This window comes from Bufo gargarizans, chromosome 4 (assembly GCF_014858855.1).
Source record: "Bufo gargarizans isolate SCDJY-AF-19 chromosome 4, ASM1485885v1, whole genome shotgun sequence".
NCBI classification, from domain to species: Eukaryota; Metazoa; Chordata; class Amphibia; order Anura; family Bufonidae; genus Bufo; species Bufo gargarizans.
The window spans coordinates 44,403,825-44,427,281 of record NC_058083.1 but is presented as its reverse complement, the minus strand read 5'-3'; the positions used below and the strand labels follow the sequence as shown (position 1 = coordinate 44,427,281).

Below are 23,457 nucleotides of genomic sequence, written 5' to 3'. Positions count from 1 at the left end.
GTGGAGTCACTGTGTACATACATTACATTACTTATCCTGTACTGATCCTGAGTTACATCCTGTATTATACTCCAGAGCTGCACTCACTATTCTGCTGGTGAAGTCACTGTGTACATACATTACATTACTTACCCTGTACTGAACCTGAGTTACATCCTGTATTATACTCCAGAGCTGCACTCACTATTCTGCTGGTGCAGTCACTGTGTACATACATTACTTATCCTGTACTGATCCTGTGTTACATCCTGTATTATACCCCAGAGCTGCACTCACTATTCTGCTGGTGGAGTCACTGTGTACATACATTACTTATCCTGTACTGATCCTGAGTTACATCCTGTATTATACTCCAGAGCTGCACTCACTATTCTGCTGGTGGAGTCACTGTGTACATACATTACATTACTTATCCTGTACTGATCCTGAGTTACATCCTGTATTATACTCCAGAGCTGCACTCACTATTCTGCTGGTGAAGTCACTGTGTACATACATTACATTACTTATCCTGTACTGATCCTGAGTTACATCCTGTATTATACTCCAGAGCTGCACTCACTATTCTGCTGGTGCAGTCACTGTGTACATACATTACTTATCCTGTACTGATCCTGAGTGACATCCTGTATTACACATTATAATACAGATGAATTCTATTTTTTTTAAAAACAAAAAAAAAACTCACAACAACCAAGTTTAAAAAAGTTTATTAATTGGACATCGTTGAGCATCGTACAGCAGTTTAATACAATAAAATAACTTTCTTTTTTTAAAAATTCTCAAATTTCATGGATGTCTCTTTGTAGAGATAATCAGTCGGCACACTGGAAGGAGGTGGTGCTCGTCTCCTGGGTCGCGGGTCCATACATCTAAGTAGAAGAAGCGGGTCAGTACTCGCTTCTGATGCAAATCAAAAACATACAGGCAGATGTGACGCGTTTCGGCTACACCACCTTTTTCCTAACGAAGCAATGCTGAAACGCGTCACCTCTGCCTGTATTTTGTTTATGGCCATAAAGTGAAGATTGTTTTGCATCAGAAGTCCAGATCCGCTTCTTCTACTTGGACATCTCTTTGGAATTCAGCTCTTTTATTTTTAAAAAAAATCTATAATTCATTGTCCAAAAATTCTTGAGGACATCTCCGGCCCAAACACAAATCATGTGAACATTGAGAAGTGGTTAGAAGCTACAACACTAAACAAACTATAGAGGTGACAAGCTGTGCATTCCCGATATGCGGAGGAACTACAAGTCCCAGCTCAAACCCAAAACAAAAACGGCCTGTCCCTCTCAACAGACGTAAAACATAAAAACTTATTAAGATATACGGTAACTAGATCACGGTGCTAATTACTACACAGCGGCTCTCGGTACAACCCTTTATGGCCGAGCAAATAAGGGACACGGGAGTCGGAATCTCGAGGCAAGAAAAGTTTTTTTTTTTTTTTTAATACCACAACACTAAGCCGGGAGAGAGCCGATTCCAGGCGCCATTATTACATCGTTACTTTTATGTGCCAGCTGCTTGATTTGCAAATGTACTAATTTAATCAAATCCTAGAAAAAAAACTCAGTGAATTTCATTTCTGTAATGAAAAGGGGAAAAGAAAGAAAAAAGCACAAAAAAAAGACAAAATGAAAAACAAGGGCCCCAGTGTAGACGTATGGAGTCTCGTTTGCCCAACTGCAAGTATAAAAAGGTTTAATTGTCTAAAAATATCTAGGAAAATTAAGGCACATTAGAATTAGTATTGCCAAAAAGAAGCAGATATGTTCATGAAGGCCGCCGTGGGTGAGGGCTATGGTGAAAAACAAGAAAAAGAAGAGTGGGTTGATATTTTTGGAATGTAGAAATAAGGCAGCCATCAGGGGGAGACTGTGCCATCCAGACATTGCTTGAGGGCCAGCCTGGTCCATCAGCTTTGAACATAGTAGGATCAGTTTCCCACCTCGTAAAAGCCTGAGATGCCCGGCTAGTTGAACAGCTGAACGTATCTCATATTAAGTGACAACAAAACAGAGGGGAGGGGGGGGGGGGTCATGTCTTTAGCCTCGATCCCCTCCTCTGGAGACAACAGGGCCCACTAATGGAGTTTGGCTTTAAACCTTGAGGACCATGGATTTCTCCTCCCCTCATTGAAAGTGTTAGATGTTCAACGAGTTGAAAGGTCAAGAATCTCACGGGGTGTGAACTCTAAGCATGGGTTGAACAATGTCATTAGTCTCCGCCCCTGCTCAAAACACTCAAGTCCAACCCTGGCAGGTCAAAACTTCAAGATATAACTTAACCAAGCATAATTTATCTTCCTTGGGCTCTGCACCCATAAAGATTTCCCGATTGGTGGCAGTGGGTTGCAGGCTCCAGCTATCACTGGACAATAAAAAATTAAATCTATTCATATATGTAGAAAATCTCTAAAACTGCAGCAGCATCAGTGCAAGCAATAAAATAAAAAAAAAATCACAAATGTTTTTAATATGACATGAGATGTTTTTGATTTTTTTTTTTGCTTGATTTTAACCACGTATGGCTGATTAAGGTCAAGTAAAGTGCGTTAAAATATGTACAAAGGAATTTAAAAGCTACTTCCACCAGATAGTGTACAGATCGCTTTTACCTTCTAACCTCCTCTCGGGATGGGGGGGCTATAAACACAGGGGATACACCACAGCTCTGGCATGGAGCAAAATTGCCCCAAATTACAGTGGTTGCCAGTTCACTACAGTCCAGATATGGGCAACATCGGGTGACAGTCTTGTCTATGCGTGCTCCATCTATAAGTGGTTCAAAAGGAGCATCTCAACAGAAAGGCAAGTGTGGTTTTGCAACAGATACTTGGCAGAGATGTAAGATGGAACAATATTACACTACTATCATGCTAAAAACAAAATACACAAAATATGTGGGGGTTCTGTTAGGATTGGGGGACATCTCTAAGAAGACAAAGGACAGGTGGTCTTCACAATTGGTCTCAACCATCTCAGACACTAGATAGGTCAAAGTGTCCGAACGCAACGTGATGAGCTACAGGAATGCTAGAGGGTGATGAAGTAGCGGACAACCAAGAAGCACGTACAGAAGGAGGCCTCAAATGGAACTTCTTTTGAAACTTGACTTATTACTATCCACAGAAGTTTACAAAAATGTTTTAATTTAAGAAGTTAAGAGAAAAAACAAAACAACTGAGCTCTTTTGACCTTTGATATTCAACTCAAGTAGCCATCTAACTATAGCCGTAGATTGCTGTCACCATTTGACAGCAGAGGATTTTTACAAAGCATATGTAATTGTCCTAAGACAGGACCAGATAAATCCAGGGGACCATGTGCCTACAAATTAGCTTCTCTCACAACAGACAATGTTGACCTATTGACTGGCTTGACTAAAGAGTTAATGACCCTTTCTTGAAAGTTCCAGACATCCATGAGGTCCATCACTAAAGCTACCTATCTCCAATTTGTAAAACGTTGTAGTCTCCATAGCTGCCACCACTACTGTCTGAAGTGGACTAAAGGGTTAAGGCACTTTATAGGAAATATGCCACATTTTTGTGCTATTATTTGCCCTTGGAATCAACTGCAAGCTAATTTACACCCCCCACCGCTTTCACATTTGGTCCTGATCTTCTCCACATGTCGACCATGCCTAGATCCATATGCATTAGTGACGTCTGTGCTGGTGAAAGTGCTATACTAGTGGATATCACAGTGCAAGCTCGAAGGCGAATCGTAGTGTGACACCATCAGTGGAGAAGATGTTGATCTACAGCAATGGTCCCCAACCTGAGGCTTTTCAGTGGCATCATATCTATAGTGTAACAAGTGCAAGGTTGTGATCAATACTAGGTCGATGATGGCCATTCTATTTTATTTTTTAAAGTGAAATCATCAAAATGTACCTATCATTTAGACATGTTGTAAGTGTGAAGAGTAGTAGAGTCACCAGGTTGTGGACAAAATGGCCTCCAATGTGGAGGTAGACGAGTGCAGTAAGCTCAGGAGGGTCTACACCAGGTAAGGGTCTACAAAGTACAGAGATAAACAAGGATTGCTGTAGCTATAAATGATGCTACCAGTATTAGTACAGAGGGTGTTTCTGAAAGGTCAAGTAGCTGAGAGGTTCTGTATTATCCCTTTCTATCTTTCACCAGAGATACCGGCTCTTCTTGAACTGCATACTAGGTCTTGGCTTATGATGTAGAACAAAAAGTCTCATCTTGTCCTTGCCAAGCCTTTGACATGGGATTTGGTCACGACACACTTGCCTTAAAATCTAACCAAGTGAGCGTTGTAGTGGTCATCAACAGAGAACTGTTAGATTGTACATCGCACCCCCCCCCCCCATCTCCAATAATATGATTCTATTACCCTTCATCACATCCCACCACCCATAAATAACATAAATATAAGACCCTCCACCTTCTATAGAACATTTTTGTGCTTTCATAGTTGTCACATGAAGAACATTCTCCATGCTTAAAGTACAGAAAGGCAGTCGTAATAACATGCTAAGGAGATAAGTGACTGTATTGTACTCAAGAGGCTCTCCATATATAAATCTAATTACTATGGTAATAAGAGACAACATGTGGGTTGAGTCCTTTAAAACCTCCTTGCTCCTTCTTTGCTCTCACCTCAAAGACAGACTAATAGGAATAGTTCACCCAACTGTGGATATTAGGCAGGGCAGGCTGGAGGAACATCTTAGTAACACTCAAGCCATACCAATCCCACCTGCATTATTAATCAGATCATAGTTCAATCATTGTTGCAAATCCTCCTAAAAAAAACACGAGAGTGGTCTTATCCACAACTGTGGTAATAGTGGGATTACACAAATAAAAACTGCTTAAATCAAACAACATTAACATAACACAAGGATCATATGACCACAAAAATAAGAGCATGTATACTGGGCCTACAGGGAAGCCATTTATGGACATTGGCCAAGGTAAAATTTTGTGTATGACATGACTGCCTTTGCTTCTCATTGCACATTACACTTTCCAAAATTCCAACCACGTATATGTATACTAATAACCTGCTATATACATGTATACATACAGACGTAACTGGACACATACTGGTCCCAGTCTATTTTCCCTTTTGTCAGATTTCTCTCCGATTGCGGTTGTGACAAAATGACTAAGAAGAAGCCACAGTGTTGGTCTGAGAGGTCGGACAGGATCATGGATCAGCATGATGCCTGCCTTAATAACATACAATGTATGTATAGAACATATTTACACATACACATATATACATGTAGATTCACATACAGTATATGTTAGATGGTTGGAGAAAAAATATAAAAAAAATTGAGGAATGGCATTTGGGAGGCTCTCCACTCCTCACGGGCTCGGCCATGCCATCATAACTGCATGGTGTGGATTTTACACTATGACAAGCATAATTGGATCGGAGCTGAGCCTTGGTCACTGGTGTGGAGATAAAAATACCGTACCGGTGCTGCATCATCTACTTTCTAAGCAGATGTACCTGCAGGAACAGCATAGAATTAGTAGTGAAGAAGACAGTCACTGAAGATGATGACCATCTTGTAGTGTGTTGTAGATTAATTAGCCCATGACTTTCTGTTCTCCGTCTTTTTACGGGCATCCGCCTTCAAGTTAGCGGCTCTATCGGGCTTGGCCAAGGCGGTCAATGCTGCGAGATTTCCAGCAGATCCGGACAAGCTCCCAGTTTTCCTGTCTTCTGTTCCTCCCTGCAAACGCAATCCAGCACTTCTTCTCCGGGCAGTACCAGTAGCTTTTTTCACTCTGTTAGGTCTCACTAGGACACCATAGCCTGGGTTGCATTTAAAGTAGTGTTTGCCACCGACAGAGCCGTCATTTTTGCCTTAGGGTGAAGAAAAGAAGAAAATAATGACTTGAGGAAAGGACCTCAGTAGAACTCTGTAAAAACAAAACCTGTTCTATCTGGTTGCCCTTCTGGTGTGACATCTAGATCAACTCTACCTATGTAGTAGGGCAATATTTTCAGTATGTAGTTTTTATTATGCTGGTGATCAACACAGCACTGATGGGGGGCCCATTAATAGCGACCTCATCGACTGCTAGACCCAACTGCTACCAAGAGCGTGGCAAGACAGATTTTGAATGCCATGGTGGTCGAGAATGCTTCTGCTCTGTTCAAACTCCTTGCTGCTAGTCATTAGTGATCGGGGGAGGAGGGTGGTAGGGGAGGAGGGTGGTAGGGGAGGAGCGTGGTAGGGGAGGGGGGTGGTAGGGGAAGGAGGGTGGTAGGGGAGGAGGGTGGTAGTCCTTGAATTCACAGAAATCTAACATTTAATGCCTATCCAATTTTAGGCTGGAATACCCCTTTATGCAAGCCATGCTTGATGGCCATTAGGTCAGCTAATTGCTAATTCCCCTTCGAGTTTAATCAAGGGTAGATAATGGTGCCCAGTAGTAGGGGATCTGGAGCACTATATAAAAATAAATAAAAATAAAATAATTATATAATATTACAACAATATATTACAACAATTATATAATATTACAACAATATATAATAACAGTGACAAACTCAGCCACGCTATACCTATAACATACTCTCACATCATGAACAAACCAAGCTCTACTACATGATGATGCTTTCACAGAGATCCACCAACAATGTACGGCCTATTAGTTCTCACAGAGGATAAAGATTGGTTGGCATATTAAAAGTCTAGGATCATCTTTAAAGAATAATCACCCTAAGAAGCAAGTTTCTTACCAGCAGGCAGATCAAGCTCCACACCGACCCACATTCCTTCCTGAAAGTCTGCGGGTCCAACGTATCTTACGATACCGTTCTTATTGGTCCCAACGGTCACATATTCTCCCTCTTTCAACCACTCAGGAACCTCCTGAGACTCCTCCGTGTCAGAGGTTGCTTCCGATGGGTCTTCGCCACTTCCCACTTGGTCCTGTAACTTTTCCTGACTACCCTTTAATATAGAATCTGTTCCCACCACCTTCTCGGAGCTTGGCGTTTCATCTCCGAGCATCCGTGTGAAGGACCTCAGCTCGGATGTTTTCACCTTTTGTATTTTGAAAGGTGACATTACAACTTTACTTTGGAGTAAGTGTTCACTGGGTCCTGGTGCAGAAGAATCCTTGGGGTCTTGGTTTTCAGAAGATGTCAAGCTTGTTGCTAGGGGCTTGTCTTGGGAAGGAACGGAGAGGTCTACAGTTGGACATCCTCCGGAGCTTATGGGAACATACATGACATCAACAGTTGATGTTTTTGGATATGGCTTGGTATCATGTGTGTTGCTAGAACTCAAGTCCTGATATTCCTTGTAATTTGAGTCTTTGGTGAGAACCGGTTTCTCCAGCTCCTTCAAGGGCTCTGGCTTGCTTGAGAGATTATCGTGAGCAGATACTGCATTCAGCTTGCCAGTATGGTCTTTCTCAGGCTCCTGGGAGGTAGGTACTATAGCCAAGCTAATATCGGTGGCCAATGGACTCAATGGCTGTCCTGTAGGCACTTCACTTCCCGTGTTTAATGCCTCTGATAGCGTGGCTGTGGAGACACTATGGGAGAAGTATCCACTCGAAGCTTCACTGAGTGGGCTTGGAGGTCCTTCCTGGGACTCTTGTCCTGGAGAATCACAGACTTTTGGTTGGGAAGGCACTACTGGTGTCTTGTCACTTTTCTTATCTTGTACTGGGGAGCGGGCAATCACTGGTTGACGGACCACAGTCAATTCCTCATGGTTAGCCTAAGCAGAGGGATAAATAAACAGTCAATATCTTGGAATTACCGTTCAAATTGTATCTATTTCTCTCATATCTCTCTATCTACAGTATCTATCTGATCTGATATCTATCCATAAAATGAAAAAAGAGCCGCAACACATCCAATCGGTGAAAACTGTGTTGTCCTTTATTCACCCATACAGCGACATTTCAGTCCTCTTACTGGGACTGTTTTCTATCTATATATCTATCTTTTATTTAAAATCATAATGGTCTTCTAACTTGCTCAAGAGTTTAAACTATCTAAGCCATGGTGGTGGCATCAATAGAATGAAACGAAAAAAATAAAATAAAAAATACAACTTTTTCTGACATAACCGCTCCCCCATAACAACAGACTGGGAGTCCTATAGATTTTCGGTGTGACCGGCCAAAGAGAGTACGTTTTGGTAGGAATCCTCTAATGTCCAGGGGTCACCTCACATGTAGCAGGTCCTCGAGTGTTAATCCTGTTACACGCCGATCACCTCTTGCAGAAGGACAAACTCTGCACAAGGAATATTTTTTTGCTCCTAATATTTACTTGAGAGTTGATTTATGAGACAGGCCTGGTCCTTTCGCTGCTCAGACGGCAGGATTTATGGGTGCTGGAGGGCTGCAGTGATCTATATGTCTCTAGCAGTTCTTTGGCTGCACTTAAGGCCCGGATAAATCATGAATTTTCAACTGGCTGCCAAAGATTTATTTTTTCGCTTCCAAATTTTCTTCCCCACCGCCTTCCATTTTCCTGGGGCCTGTCAATTTACAGGTGAAGAATTTAGAGGCAGCTTCTGAGATTAAACAGACCATTTCTCAGATCTATTTCCCAGAGGCAACATGTACTAAACTTGGGTAATCAATAGTGTCTGTCAGAGGCAGAGTTATGGGGGACGCTCCTGAGAGGGGGGCGTGACATGCCCTGGAAACTCAATTGTTACAAAAGCTAAAACTTCATCAGAGAACAGGAGTGCCCTTACCTCATGGTATAATTACTATCATAATGGCGGACAAGGGGTCATTCAGGAGTCTAGTACTGCCCGCCGGCTACACTACATTTTCCAGCATGCTCTGAAAGCACATTATAGGAGGAAATAGGAATAACTGTATATATAGTGTCATAAAACTGCCCTCTGCTACATAAACACATTTTCGCCCGACAAAGCCAGCACCGCGTCGCCCGACAAAGCCAGCACCGCGTCGCCCGACAAAGCCAGCACCGCGTCGCCCGACAAAGCCAGCACCGCGCCCCCCGACAAAGCCAGCACCGCGCCCCCCGACAAAGCCAGCACCGCGCCCCCCGACAAAGCCAGCACCGCGCCCCCCGACAAAGCCAGCACCGCGCCCCCCGACAAAGCCAGCACCGCGTCGCCCGACAAAGCCAGCACCGCGTCGCCCGACAAAGCCAGCACCGCGTCCCCCGACAAAGCCAGCACCGCGCCCCCCGACAAAGCCAGCACCGCGTCCCCCGACAAAGCCAGCACCGCGTCGCCCGACAAAGCCAGCACCGCGCCCCCCGACAAAGCCAGCACCGCGTCCCCCGACAAAGCCAGCACCGCGTCCCCCGACAAAGCCAGCACCGCGTCCCCCGACAAAGCCAGCACCGCTTCGCCACATCTGATCTCTAACAAACGCAGCTCCGCAAGCCAAGAACAGCTCTGCTGCATCTTACAAATCTAGATCTAGTGAGCCTGACAAACCCAGCTGTGCTACACTTCACAAATCCAGGAATATATAAAAAATATAGAAGAGTTGGGATTTAGGTGACCATAGCGGGTGTCCCTTACCGGCTTAGGCTTCAAGGCGCTGTCCTCGATACTGGCAGACTGGACGATAATCCGAGGGACGGCCTGCAAGAAACAAAACAAATATGGAAGATTATCCCACATCTTCACCGCGAATCACACTGGAATATTACAACACGGGAGCTCAGCTCAATGCCACCAGTGAAAAAACTTCCAGTACTTTCCAATAATTTTACTTATAGTTTTCTTAATGTTTTTTTTTTCTTTCCAATCCAGTAGGAAATGTGATGCCTGCGTGTATGACGTAACACTGCTAAGCCCAGTGATTGGCTGCAGCAGTCATGTGGATGTGTGTGACGTCATTAATAATGGACAAGTAAGTTTCAGGGCTCATTTAGAGGGACGTATGCTGTCCGCAAAAATGCAGATGTGTTTTTTGGGGGGACAGTTCAGCATGTCCGGAAAAAAAAAAAAATATTACGTTCTGCATTTTTGCGGACCCATAGACTTCAATAGGGCCACGTCTTGATTTTCACTGACAAGTATAGGAAATGTTTTATTTGTTTTGCAGAGCTGCAGAACGGAAGAAAAGGGACTCATAGGAGTGAATAGGTCTGCATCTAATCCGCAAAAAACACGGATCCGCATTTCTGCAGACAGCATACAGCCGTGTGAATGAACAGTTGAGTATTTTTTATTTTTTTATTTTTTATTACATTTTTGGCTGTTGAGATAATTTTTAAACTCCTGATAATGTATAAGGTATAATAAAAATAAATAAAAATACCCAATAATGTATAATTAAAAATAAATATAATAAAACGAAACCACAAAAAATACTAAAATAGAAAAATAGAAAAATAAATAATATAAAACCTAAAAGAATGTTAACGCATAATAAATGTTAAATAAAATACAAATAAAATACAAATAAAACAAACGAACGGTAAACAAATATGAAATACAAGAAACCACAATAAAATAAATGAGGAACAAAAAAATGAAATGTAAAAATGAGATACTGTAATACAAAAAAATTTAAGATTAAAATACATGAAAAAATATAAAATGTTTAAATATAAAAGCGTAAACATTACAGAACAATAAATATTAAATATCACTGAAATAACAAAAAAATAAAATTAAAATTAAAACAAAGCAAAAAACTAAACATTAAAATACATATAAACAATACAAACCTCATAAAACCAGAAAATGGATGATAAATATTAAAATAACAAAATTTATAAAAATATAAACGAATCCTGGAAATGGAGCAGAATCATGTAATCATGGGTAAGGATCTGGATAACCTGACCGCCATCAGATTTTGAAACATGAGATCGTGACACAACGGCCTGACAGTATTCACACTGTATATGTAACAGCCTTGCAGTTATTTCCCTACTTTCAGCAGCTCGGTCAACATCGGTAACATTCCGGTTTTACCTGTGAAGATGCAGCTAATGAAAATATATCTGGGAGCTCAGCTGCAATACCAGGCACAACCTGCCGACAGGTGTGGCGCTATTTGTGGAAGAGAGCAGCCATATTACTCTAATTCCGTACAACCCATATAAGTCGCCTCCGTTATCTTCCAAGTATACATATGACCATAAGCCCACCAACTTTGGGTTCACCTCTGTCATTTTTGCTGAATATCTCCCTTGGACACAATCATAACACACACACAAACAGAAATGTAATAGGGACCATGCATTAAGAAAGTCGGAGCTCTTCATCAGTTCCCAGCATCTGCCCATATATTACATAAGTAGTGATAGCTAGAATGTAGCGGAACAGGACATCACCGCTAGCTCAGCCCGAATCGCCATATATCTCATGTCTGTAGACATAATGCTTTGACGAGCGGCTCTTTACGGGTCCCTCCTGGATTGAAGCCATCAGAAAGCTGAGAAGAGCAAGGTCTATTTCCACCTGATCGCTCCATAAATAAGGTTAAGGACGTCTATTATAGGGGCTGTCATAGGAAATGGAGGGAAAGATGAGACAGGTTATTCTTAAAGGGTTTAACTAGTTATTTGCCAGGAGACCAAGGCAAAAAGGATTGGTAAAAAAAAAAAAGAAAAATAATGAATCCACCCCTTTTTAGCCTTGGACGTTTGTCAACTTTTTTTTTTTGCCTTTAAATTATTTTATTTATTTTTCTTAATTGGTTCGACCAGATAAAATATGAGCATCTTACGGTCATTAGCAGAATAATGAGAGTCTTTCCTGTACAGAGCAGATCATTTATTTTATGGCGAGTTTAATATTGCTCTTGTGAGCACTTTACACGTTGTATGCAAATCATAGAACAAACACGTATAAAACACTACATCCACATAAAGCAAGAGTTCTCACCCAACAACTGGTTGAGGCGATCACAGGTAGCAGTATCGAATGCGTTAAGGTGTTCACGGAAAAGGGAAACATTGGGTTGCGCTGAGGAGCTAGGCACGAGGTTGAGGTGATGACATTGGGTAGGTTAACGAGGAAGAGGGCATTATGCAGAACTGCTTAATTAAGAAAAGTATATGGTTTCTGAGAAAACAGGTCCACTCGGTTGATGATGTTCTGGGAAGAAGACAGTTGATTGGGAAGATTTCTGAGACATAAAAAAACACTACTCGTTGATCTTTTGTGAAGAAGAGAGAACATGGACTGAAAAGATTTCCATGAAAAAAGGGGACACTGAGTTGAAGCCATTTCAAAAGGATGATATTAGATTGAAAATACTTTGGAGAAGATGAGAACACTGGGTTGACAAGGTTCCTAAAAAGAAGAAGGTACTAGGCTGAAGATGCTGCATTTGTTTGAAAGGATTTCCAAAACAAAGAGAGAACTAAGTTTACGACCTTTCAAGAAGAAGAGGACCTTTGGAGGACAGGATATCAAAAATGAACAGTCAACTAGGTAGGAGGACCTTTCAGAAGAAGAGGGCACTTGTTAATGTTTAAGAGAGGAGGACCTTTTGAGAAATACAGCGTTGGCAAGGTTGCCAAGAAGAGCAAGCTATTGTAGGTTAAAAACTTTTTTAGGAAGATGAGGATACTGGGTTAAATATATTTCCAAGAAGAGGACGACATTTTGGGAAAAATAAGACATTTGGTTGAAAAAAAAAAAAGTCACAATTAAGATGCAGATGTCTCAACAAATTGGGGGCATTTCTGCCCTGCTGTGCACCAAAAACTGAAGTCTACACCAGCTACAGGCTGGCATAGACTTCAGCTATAACTTCCACCACTTTCTTGCGAAAGTTATAGTCAATGCGACGAGCGGTCCCTTCTGATAAGCCCTGTCCATTTTATTGCCACTTCTGAAAGGTGACGAGAAGCCTAAAAAGTCGCAAATTATGATTTTTTTTTAAAATTAAGAACACTGACGTTACAAATTTTTCTAAGACACTAAAACATGTTCATGGCACAAAATACCCATGGCTTCGGAGAGTTTAATATTCAAGCTGAAACTCGCAAGCGGATTTACGGTAGATTAGACACTGAGGTTAATCTGGTTTTGTGACAATAGTTTTTTGTTTGTTTTTTATGGATAATTTTTATTAGATTTTCAAAACAAAAAAGACAATTTACAAACAACTTTAATTTTCCGAATTTATACATACAATTCGGAAAGTCTTCAGACCCTTTGGCCGAGTTCACACTTCAGTGTTTGGTCAGTGATTTCCATCAGTGATTTGTGAGCCAAAACCAGGTGCAACACTGAAGTGTGAACGAGGCCTTTAACTTTTTGTGTTGCGGACTTGCTAAAATATAAAAAATTCTAGTTTTCCCCCATCAATCTGCACTCAGTACCCAATATTGAGAAAGTGAGAACTGAATTTTAGAATTTTTTGCTAATTTATTAAAAAGGAAAAAGTGAAGTATTGCGTGGGCATAAGTATTCAGACCCTTTGACATTTAGCTCTGGTTCCTCCCATTTCTCCTGATCATCTTTGAGATGTTGTGGTAAATTCAGGTGATTGGACATTATTTTAAAAGACACAGCCTTGTCTATATTAGGTCTCACAGTTGACAAATGTATATCAGAGGAAAACCAAGGCATGAGGAGGAAAGAACTGCCTGTAGAGCTCAGAGACAGGATTGTGTGGAGGCAAAGATCTGGAGAAGGGGACAAAAGCATTTCTGCTGCACTGAAAATTCCCAAGAGCACAGTGGCCTCCATAATTCTTCAATGGAAGTAGTTTAGAACAAAAGCATTGTCAGCTGTGAGATCGTATATCGATATGGTTATGTATTTCCAAATCATGTTCAATCACCCAAATTTACCACAGGTGACTACCAATTAAGGTGTAGAACATCTCACAGATCATCAAGAGAAATGGGAGGCCCCAGATCTAATTTAACATAGGTGACTCCAATCAAGGTGTAGAACATCCCACAGATGATCAAGAGAAATGGGAGGCCCCAGAGCTAAATGTCAAGTGTCATAGCAAAGAGTCTCCCCTCCAAACCAAGTAATGGGGGAAGGAGGGCCTTGGTAAGAGAGGTGACTAAAAACTTCCAGAAGGCCAAGCCAATGTTGGCTTTATGGCAGAGTGGCCAGAAAGAAGCCTCTCCTAAGTAAAAGACACCTGGGAGTTTGCAAAAAAGCAAAAAGGACCCTAAGACCCTGTGTCTGTTTTCCTCTTTTTAAGTTTGCCGATAAGAGTGCATGATGAGGGCGATAGCCTGAAGGGGAGCAAACCAGGAGAACAGAACCAAGAATTCTAGACTGATTAAGACACCAAACTCCCAGACGCTTTTCAACCTGGTTGTCAGGAGGGATCACTAAGATGCACCTGACGTTGCAAGTTGTGCAAATATGGGGTTAATCCTTCACCTCTCAGAGGCGCCTGTCACTTTAATATATGTGCGTGAGGTAGGACCCTGGCAGCGGGAGATGGATGACATTAGTGTCATTTACTTTCACGAGTCATTAATTCCTTCCTGCACAAATCACATCATTGTCAAAACACAGAATAACCTTAATATGAAAGAAAAGTGCAAGGCAGCAATCTGTCTCCGCTAACTGCCCTAAATCATCGGGCGGACTGAACCAGGAGCCTGCAAAAGTCTTGGCACCTCCCTGATTATTAACGGAATAATTGCTTAACTTCTGTAATAACAAAGGAGGCAGGAGGATGAGACTTGTAGTCCCGCGGAGAACCCACTCTGCAAGGACCAGTGGTTCCCTCTCCTCGGCCTGACATGACTCTGCTAATGGATAATAGCATGTGAAGAGTTTATTAGATATGCAACGACTTTGGCAGCGGGTCCCAGGTCCTCGGAGATCTCCAGCAGACAGCGCGTTTCGGACAATAGCGAGATATGGAAGGAGGCGGGGTCCGAGGAAGCAAAGTGTTTCTGTATCCTTCATAAAACAACCGACATACAGATGTAGCAGAGCTCAAATTGTGACTGGGATAACATGGTACAGCCTGTGGTGATCACAATGGGGGTAATATGGGCAAGGACACAATGTTTTTAATTAGGTTATTTTTTATGTAAAAACCTCTTTAAACTCATGATTTGGGGAATCCTTGTGTCAATGTAATGGAGTAGATTTAAGTGCAGTCCTATGTAAAACAAAAACAAAAAAAACCTGTAAGAACATTTCATTGGGAGCAGTGCTGCAGTACCATTCACGACCACTGAGTGGTGTATGGAGCTGTGCTGTTACGGTGCCCGATTCCGGCCACAACAGCACTTACAGGAAGCTGGGCCACTTTAAATCGGATAGTGGGAGCCTATCCTGAGGACAGGCCATCAATATTAAACTCCTGGAGAACCACTTAAGCCAGAAGGTAGAGCCACTGTGTCTCCTACTTTGGTGGACCAAGGCTTTCTATACATTACATGGATAGCTATTTATTAGGAAGCCACTGAAAGGGATGGCTCATTGTCGCTGACCACCAGGGAAGAGACAAACTCTTAAAAAAATCCTTAACACCCCCATCCCTACTGTAAAAGGAGCTCTGGCTGTCTTCCAAGAAACCCCAGTTGGCAAACCCCTGTGGAGGACTTGTCCTGCATTACACGGACAATCCACTGATTTGAATGGACACTGTGTAATGCTTCATTTCCCCTGTGGCGGCGCTGTAGGGAAATTGAACACTTTTCTCTGGGTTCCCCTTCAGATTAAGGCCTCATGCACACGGCCGTGTTCCGCGGGCTTCCACGGTCCGCTCTCGGCCGCAGAACACGGCCGTGTGCATGAGGCCTAAGGCTACATGCACACGACTGTATGCGTTTTGCAGTCCGCAAAAAAAAAACAAAAAAAAAAACACAACAACAACAGATGACTAAGGCTACATGCACACGAACATTGTTTATTTCCGTGTCCGCATTTCAATGGGTCCGCAAAAATGGCAGACGGCACACCGTGTGCTGTCCGCATCAGTATGTCCGTTCCATATTCTTGTCTGTTTTAGGCACTGTTACAATGGATCTGCAAAAAAAACGGATGGCATACGGATGTTATCAGTTTTTGTTTTTTTTGCGGATCCACAATATGCCTAAGGGCTCATGCACACGAACGTATTTTCTTTCCGCTTCTGTTCCGTTTTTTTTTGCGGACCGTATGCGGAACCATTCACTTCAATGGGGCTGTAGAAAATACAGGAGTTACTCCGTGTGCATTCCGTTTCCGTTTGTTTTGCAAAAAAGTAGTGCATGTCCCATTATTGTCCACAAATCACAATCCGAGGCCCCATTCAAGCCAATGGGTCCGCAAAAATTACGGAACGCACACGCAACTCATCCGTATTTCGCAGATCCATACTGTAGAAATGCTATGCCCAGCCCATATTGCTCATGTGTTTGGTGATTAATAAGTTACTGTTTCCGTTTACGATCCGCAAAAATGGATCAAATACGGATATGTTTTGTGCAATAACAAAATGGAATAGGACTTAAATCAGAGAAAAAAATTAAAACCAGATACGCAACAACGGATTAGTGAAAAACGGACCGCAAAACAACAACGGTCGTGTGCATGAGCCCTAAAGCTGATCGCTGGAGGTCCCAGGACACTTTTTTGATCAGCTCATTATCCATCTAACAAATGGATATTGTCCAAAACGGAGAACCCCTTTAAGATATAAAAGGAAAAAAAAAAAAAAAAAAAGTTGGAAACCAAAAATTTCAAAGGCAAGCTTAGAAATGAGACTTCCCAGTTCTAAACAAAGGATCCTTAAGCCTAATTAAGACTTTTATTTTCTTTCCGGAATAAAAAAAAAATAAGAAAAAGAAAAAAAGATAAAGGAAGGTTGTAATTGCCGATTCCGGAACGAGCCTCCACCCCATCCGTCACTTCTACAGCTCACCTGTCACTGGACAATTAAACACACATATATATGGACATGACCCGCATCCCGGTCCAGAGCTGCGGCGGAGACATCTTGTAGATTTACGATCTCACCTTGTGAAGCAATCATCTCTAATTAGGGGCCAGATTTTATTAAAAGGGAACGCTCTGGAGCGGCTGACCCCGCACAGACCACACATTACACTTTAAGTAGACACAAGGCCAACATTATGGAAATGTTATAATTACCAAATGTGCTTACACCGCAATGAGCTACATCGCGCCCCCGGGGCCAATGACATTAACAACTCAAGTAATAAAATGAGGAGAGATTTCTTAAGGGCTCCCGCCGCCCTGATCTTTTGCTCCAGATTTTTTTTATTTTTTACTATTAAGAATATTCTTTTTTTCTGTTCTCATTAATCGGTTCCAGAAACGTTAAGACTTTTAAAAGGTTTGGGATATTTGATCCCTCTGCGACGTGGAGTGGCAACGCTAGGGATACAGGTCACACACCCTCCCCCAACCCGTTGGTCCCACATCAACAGGACAACCTAGATTTCTGATGGATAGTAAATGGGCCAGCCTATTTTTGGAGGTGAGGGATTTACAACCGATTTAACGCTAAAATGTCTGTTTATCTTGCACCCCTCTAAAAAAAAAAAAAAAAAAAAAAAAAAGGTCTAATAGTAAAATAAAAACGTAAAAAAGTTTCCAAAAAATTGCTGCATGTGCTATAACTGCTGATTGGAAAGCATCTTATTATGTTTGTTCCAGACTGTAACTTTGCTGCTCAGAACTGGAGATAATTGAAAGTCATCTAATTAGTGACTTCTCCAGGCTATGATACTGCCGGTAGCCTAGCAATCCAGCTGTCGTCCTGTTCGGGATGGGACCGCCGTTCCACTACGTTTTAGCTACAATAAGAAGTTCAATCTGCGGTGCAGTAAACTGCCTCTCTATATTACACAGACTTGGTTTTCTGAAAGTATGAAAAGATGGCTTAAAGGGGTTTTCCAGGGACCAACGAGCCCTGCAAGTGCCTCTGGATCAAACATAAGTCATCTATAGAAGAAAGTTTGTAATATACTTAAGCTAAGTTCACATTTCCAACACAGGAGCACATTATCGGAGTTACCATATCCGGCAAAGCCAGATACTGACAGTGCCCAGACACGGTAACTCTGGCAGTCTGCATCGCCAGAACAGACTACCGCAGTTACGTGTCGAAGATGTGTACATTCGCAGTGGCCTGGATTGGTTACAAGACACTACTCTTCTGAAAATCCAGCTTCCGCTGACATCACATCCTTTATCTGGGTTCCGGCCTGGGCTATGGACAAGATGACACTACCAATATGGATGGGGCCTCTCCCCGATGCATGGGCCGGTGAGGTGGATTCATGAGTTTGCACATGCATCGGGGAGAAGAATAGTTTTGGCCCCATTCACAGTCGTCCAGCCCATAGCCCGGGATGGAATCCTGATAAAAGACGTGATATCGTAGGAAGCTGGATTTTCACAAGAGGGGCGTCACGAGACTGCCGATCCTTGCGACTTTAAGGCAGTAAGTATATTACAAACTTTCTTCTACAGGCGAGTTATATGTATTTAAGGTGGGTTTGCAATAATGTTGGCTACGACCCCAGTTTTTAACAAAACAAAATCAAGAGGAGCTCAAACTGTCACAATGGCCACTAGAGCAGTCACAGCAGGCTTCTCGTCTCCTGCAGCTCACTTGTCAAATTTGCTGTATAGATTGAGGCAGCCTGAGCAGAGTCCTCTCATTATCATTAGAGGTTGACAGCTCTACTGTACTGCTGGAGGCCTAGATATGGCAGAATAGTAAAACTGTACACAAAACACATGGTCTCTCGGAGCAGGGTGGTGTCCTGCATCACCTCCAGGAGAATGTAATAATCCATGACATCTCAGCTACCACACCATGCTATACTGTCTATAGAGCCGATACAGGGAAAAAAAAGTGTGTATCTCCAATATGGCTGCTCCATAGATAAGACTAAGAAAATGACATACAAGAGACTTTCACTTTAAAGGGGTTATACCACGAAAATTACTTACCCCCTATCCACAGAATCGCTGATAAATGTCCGATCGTGGAGGGGGTCTGACCACTGGGATGTCCTACAATCCTGAGAACGAGTGGTCCCTGAGTCACCTCTCTGAACGGAGCAGCAGTGTGCACGTCGGTCCACTGCTCCATTCACTTCTATCGAGCACAACTGCTCCATTCATTGAGGAGATGCAGACCCCTCGTTCTTGGGATCACAAGGGGTCCGCGATCTGATATTACTTTGTACAAGTGATAATTTTCATGGGACCTGTGAAGGTCCTTCTTATCTGTGCACTTAGAGAGAAATCATGAGAGACAATCTTCCCCTGTAGACTAAATATTACATGGCAACAGTAGCCCAGATTTACTAAACATTTCTGCGTCAAAAATCCATCTAAAAAGTGGCACAAATTAAAGTAATTTGGCGCATCGAGGGTTCCTACGCTTTTTCTAATATGTTCCACAAGGGGAGGAGCTTTGTAGAAAGGGGTGAAGCTTTGCGGGGAATTGGGCAGACCCAAGATGCACCATTCTGCGCAAAAATTCTGCCACCATTCTGGCATAAAAGTCTTTCTCAAAGTAAGCCAACCAATAGTGGGTATAGAGTCGGAGAAAAGTGTCTACCCCAGCATCCAGCCTGAGCCCCTGTGATAAATCTGGTGCAGGTCTAGACAGCCGACCTAAGCTTATACCATCTTGAAGATTAGTAAATCTGGACCAGCGTCTTTTCAGACAGGACATGACTTTCATTCCAGAACATAATACAGAAACTGTATTTTCAGCTTCTCAAAGACGTCACGAGAAGGACCAGAGTCTCTTCTGTCGTTTGGCAGGGAACCGATGTCCATAAATTGGACTTTCCTACTAAGGATGCAAATATAATTTATAAGGGAACGTCGGGTTCTCAGCCTCCACGCGGCGTAAAGAATGCAAAGTACAAGCAGATCTCAGATTGCACCGGCTGCAATAATGTGGACAATTCAGAGACAACGTGACTACCAAGGACTGAGGCCACAATTACCTGAGGGACCACCAAGGTTCCCGGGGGCCTGTTCTTCTCATCCCGTTGAGGAAGTAGAGATTTAAGGAGTTTGGGCATCTGAGGCACAAAGGATTTGACAGGGGTCAAGTAGGACGATACTGATGTATCGTGACCTGCAGAAGGAAAATGTAAAGGTCATGAATGTATTCACTGTATATGGTATTTATCATTTTGGACAGATGTTGTTTCATGATCGTTTCTTCTCCATTCAGGTCTAAAGCCATTATCGGGATTACAGAGCATATTAGGACTGACCAGGGGCAAACAGATTTATAAATAGGTGTTTCCAAGAGCAATGGTACCAAGAGCAAAGGAAACAATATGACCCCCTCCCCCCCCCCATCATATAAGCTGTGCAGGAGTTAACTGGCAACCCTGGCTGATACCCAATATTCTTTGTGGTTAATGGAGGTAATTTAGGGCAGTGCGCCAGCTATTTATTCTTTGCAGAGGTTGTGGCTGATACAAAGCTCCAGATCTCCTGCTTCCCTTCAGACAGAGACATGATAAAATTCTGTTTGGCAAAAAACACCTCTAGAGGGAGCTCCACTGTATAGGGGTTTACACAGCTCCCACTGAACTGTACACTAAATCCACTTCCGCTCATCTCCCCCTAGTGGTGGCAAAAAAGAATTTTATGAACTCCACTCGGGTTCTAAGTGTGCCCCCAAGCGGACATGACAGAAGGGTGGGGCTAAATCGCTGTCCGTTTCCAAGAACAACCACAAAATCTGTTGCAGCTGTAGTGGAGAAAAACGAGATTTTTGTATAACTTACCAGTAAAATCTCTTTCTCGCTCTTCCTTGGGGGACACAGGAACTCTTGGGGTATAGCTTATCTCCATAGGAGGCGTGACACTAAGTAAAAGACTGTTAAGCCCCTCCTCCAGCAGCTATACCCTCAGCCTGGAGAGAGAGACTTCCAGTTATGTGCCCAAGTAGTGCAAGACAAAGGCAAGGAGTAACCAAACCAATACCAACAAGTCAGAAAAAAACACCCGAAGGCCAACAAAAAACAATGGGCGGGCGCTGTGTCCCCCAAGGAAGAGCGAGAAAGAGATTTTACTGGTAAGTTATACAAAAATCTCGTTTTCTCGCCCAATTCCTTGGGGGACACAGGAACTCTTGGGACGTTCAAAAAGCAGTCCACAAACAGGGAGGGACCACAACCAAAAGCGAACTAAACATTAAGGCACCGCCGCCTGCAAGACCAAGCGGCCCAAAGCAGCATCCGCCGAGGCATAAGTGTTCACCCTGTAAAACTTAGTGAACGTGTGCAAAGAAGACCAGGTGGCCGCCTTGCACAGTTGTTCAGCCGAGGCACGATTACGCTGAGCCCAGGAAGCCCCGACCGCTCTGGTAGAATGAGCGGTAACACCAAAGGGCGGATCCCTGCCCCGAGCACGGTAAGCCTCAACGATAGCCATCTTGAGGAAGCGGGCAACAACCACCTTAGACGCCGCCAGCCCCCTGCGCGGACCCTCCGGAATCACAAACAGAGAATCCGAGCGTCGAAAGGGTCTGGTCACATCCAGGTAGATCCTGAGAGCCCGAACAACATCCAAACGGTGAAGCTCCCGCTCCCGGGGATGCGACGGGGACGGACACAGAGAAGGAAGGACAATATCCTCATTCAGGTGAAAGGCGGACACCACCTTCGGAAGAAATTCCGGAACAGGGCGGAGAACCACCTTGTCCTGGTGAAAAACCAAGAAGGGCTCCACGCAAGAAAGAGCCGCCAACTCAGACACACGCCGAAGAGACGTGATAGCGACGAGAAAGAAAACTTTGCAAGACAACAAGCGAGGGGAAACCTTGCGCAGAGGCTCGAAAGGGGAAGATTGGAGAGCCGCCAACACAACGTTAAGATCCCAAGCAGGAACAGGAGGGCGATAGGGGGGAGCACAGTGAGCAACCCCCTGAAGAAAGGTCTTAACCGGACCGAGCGGAGCCAGAGGACGCTGAAAAAGGACCGAAAGAGCCGAAATCTGACCCTTCAGGGTACTGAGACCCAAGCCCAGAACCAGACCAGATTGCAAAAAGGATAAAACCGTAGGAAGGGAAAACCTCAGAGGGGGAGTCCCCAAGGCCTCACAGAAAGCCAAATAGGCCCGCCAGGTACGATAATAAATCCTGGCCGAGGCCGGTTTTCGTGCACGAATCATGGTACGGACCACGTCAGCCGAAAACCCCCGCCGCGTCAGGACCGCGGTTTCAATAGCCACGCCGTCAAACGTAGCGACCCTAAATGCTGGTGGAAGATCGGCCCCTGAGAGAGGAGGTCTTCTCTGAGAGGCAGAGGCAAGGGAGCGTCTGCCAGAAGCAACATAAGGTCGGCGTACCACGGACGACGCGGCCAGTCCGGGGCGATTAGGATTGCTGGCGTGCCCTCCGCCGCAATCTTCCGAAGGACACGCGGAAGAAGAGGCAGGGGCGGAAACACGTAGAGGAGCGAAAACTCCGTCCAGGGGAGGACGAGCGCGTCCGCGCCGTAAGCGTCCGGATCTTTGGCCCTGGCCACGTAGATGGGAAGTTTGTAGTTGAATCTGGAGGCCATGAGATCCACGTCCGGACGACCCCAACGGAGACAAAGAGACTCGAAGACGTCGGGGTGCAGAGACCACTCCCCCGGGTCGATCGTCGTCCGGCTGAGGAAATCCGCCGCCCAATTGTCCACCCCCGGAATGTAAATGGCCGAAAGGGCCGGAACATGAACCTCCGCCCAGCGAAGAATCAGAGACACCTCCCTCATCGCCGCCGCGCTGCGAGTGCCCCCCTGGTGATTTATGTACGCCACAGCCGTGGCATTGTCCGACTGGACCCGAACAGGGCGACCCTGAAGCAACGAAGTCCAGTGTCGGAGCGAGAGGAGGATGGCCCTTAGTTCCAGAACATTGATCGGCAGTCTGGACTCCGATGGAGACCAAGTGCCCTGGACGGACCGAGGAGGAAACACTCCCCCCCAACCCCGCAGACTGGCATCGGTGGTAATCACCAGCCAAGTCATTGGCAGGAAAGACTTCCCCTGAAGAGGGGTCCGCAGCCACCAGAGGAGAGAGGAACGAACCTGGGGGGAAAGGGGAAAATGCCGATCCAGACTCTCCTGGGACTTGTCCCAGGCGGACAGAATGGCCGTCTGAAAGGTGCGGGAGTGGTACTGTGCGTAAGGAATCGCCTCGAAGCAGGACACCATCTGACCCAGGACCCGCATGCTGAACCGGAAAGAAGGACGGCGGTGGGACAGAAGGCTCTGAACCGACCGATGGAGGAGCAGGCGCTTTTCCAACGGAAGTCGAACCACCGCTGAATCCGTATCCAGCAGCATCCCCAGAAAGACCAATTGCTGGGAAGGAACAAGAGAGGATTTGGGTAGGTTGATAACCCAACCGAACCGGCGCAAGGTCTGCAGCGAGAGATCCACGCTGGCTGAAGTCAGTGACAGAGAAGGCGCCTTGATTAGGAGGTCGTCTAGATATGGAAGCAGAAAAACTCCCCTGGAACGAAGTAAGGCGAGGACCGGGGCCAGGACCTTCGTGAAAACA

At 44.2% G+C, this 23,457-nt stretch overlaps 1 protein-coding gene across 2 annotated transcripts in view; it reads right to left on the bottom strand.

Moving 5' to 3' along the window:
* Positions 1-694: 694 nt before the first annotated feature.
* Positions 695-23,457, bottom strand: part of KIF13B (kinesin family member 13B) — a 161,899-nt gene continuing 139,136 nt past the window's right edge. For both annotated transcript variants that reach the window (XM_044290881.1, XM_044290882.1), the window contains 4 exons: positions 19,896-20,029; positions 9,538-9,600; positions 6,747-7,737; positions 695-5,864 (listed from right to left, as the gene is read on the bottom strand). In XM_044290881.1, the coding sequence (XP_044146816.1) occupies positions 5,581-5,864; positions 6,747-7,737; positions 9,538-9,600; positions 19,896-20,029 (1,472 nt within the window). In that variant the 3' untranslated portion in view covers positions 695-5,580. The remainder of the gene's footprint in view (positions 5,865-6,746; positions 7,738-9,537; positions 9,601-19,895; positions 20,030-23,457) is intronic.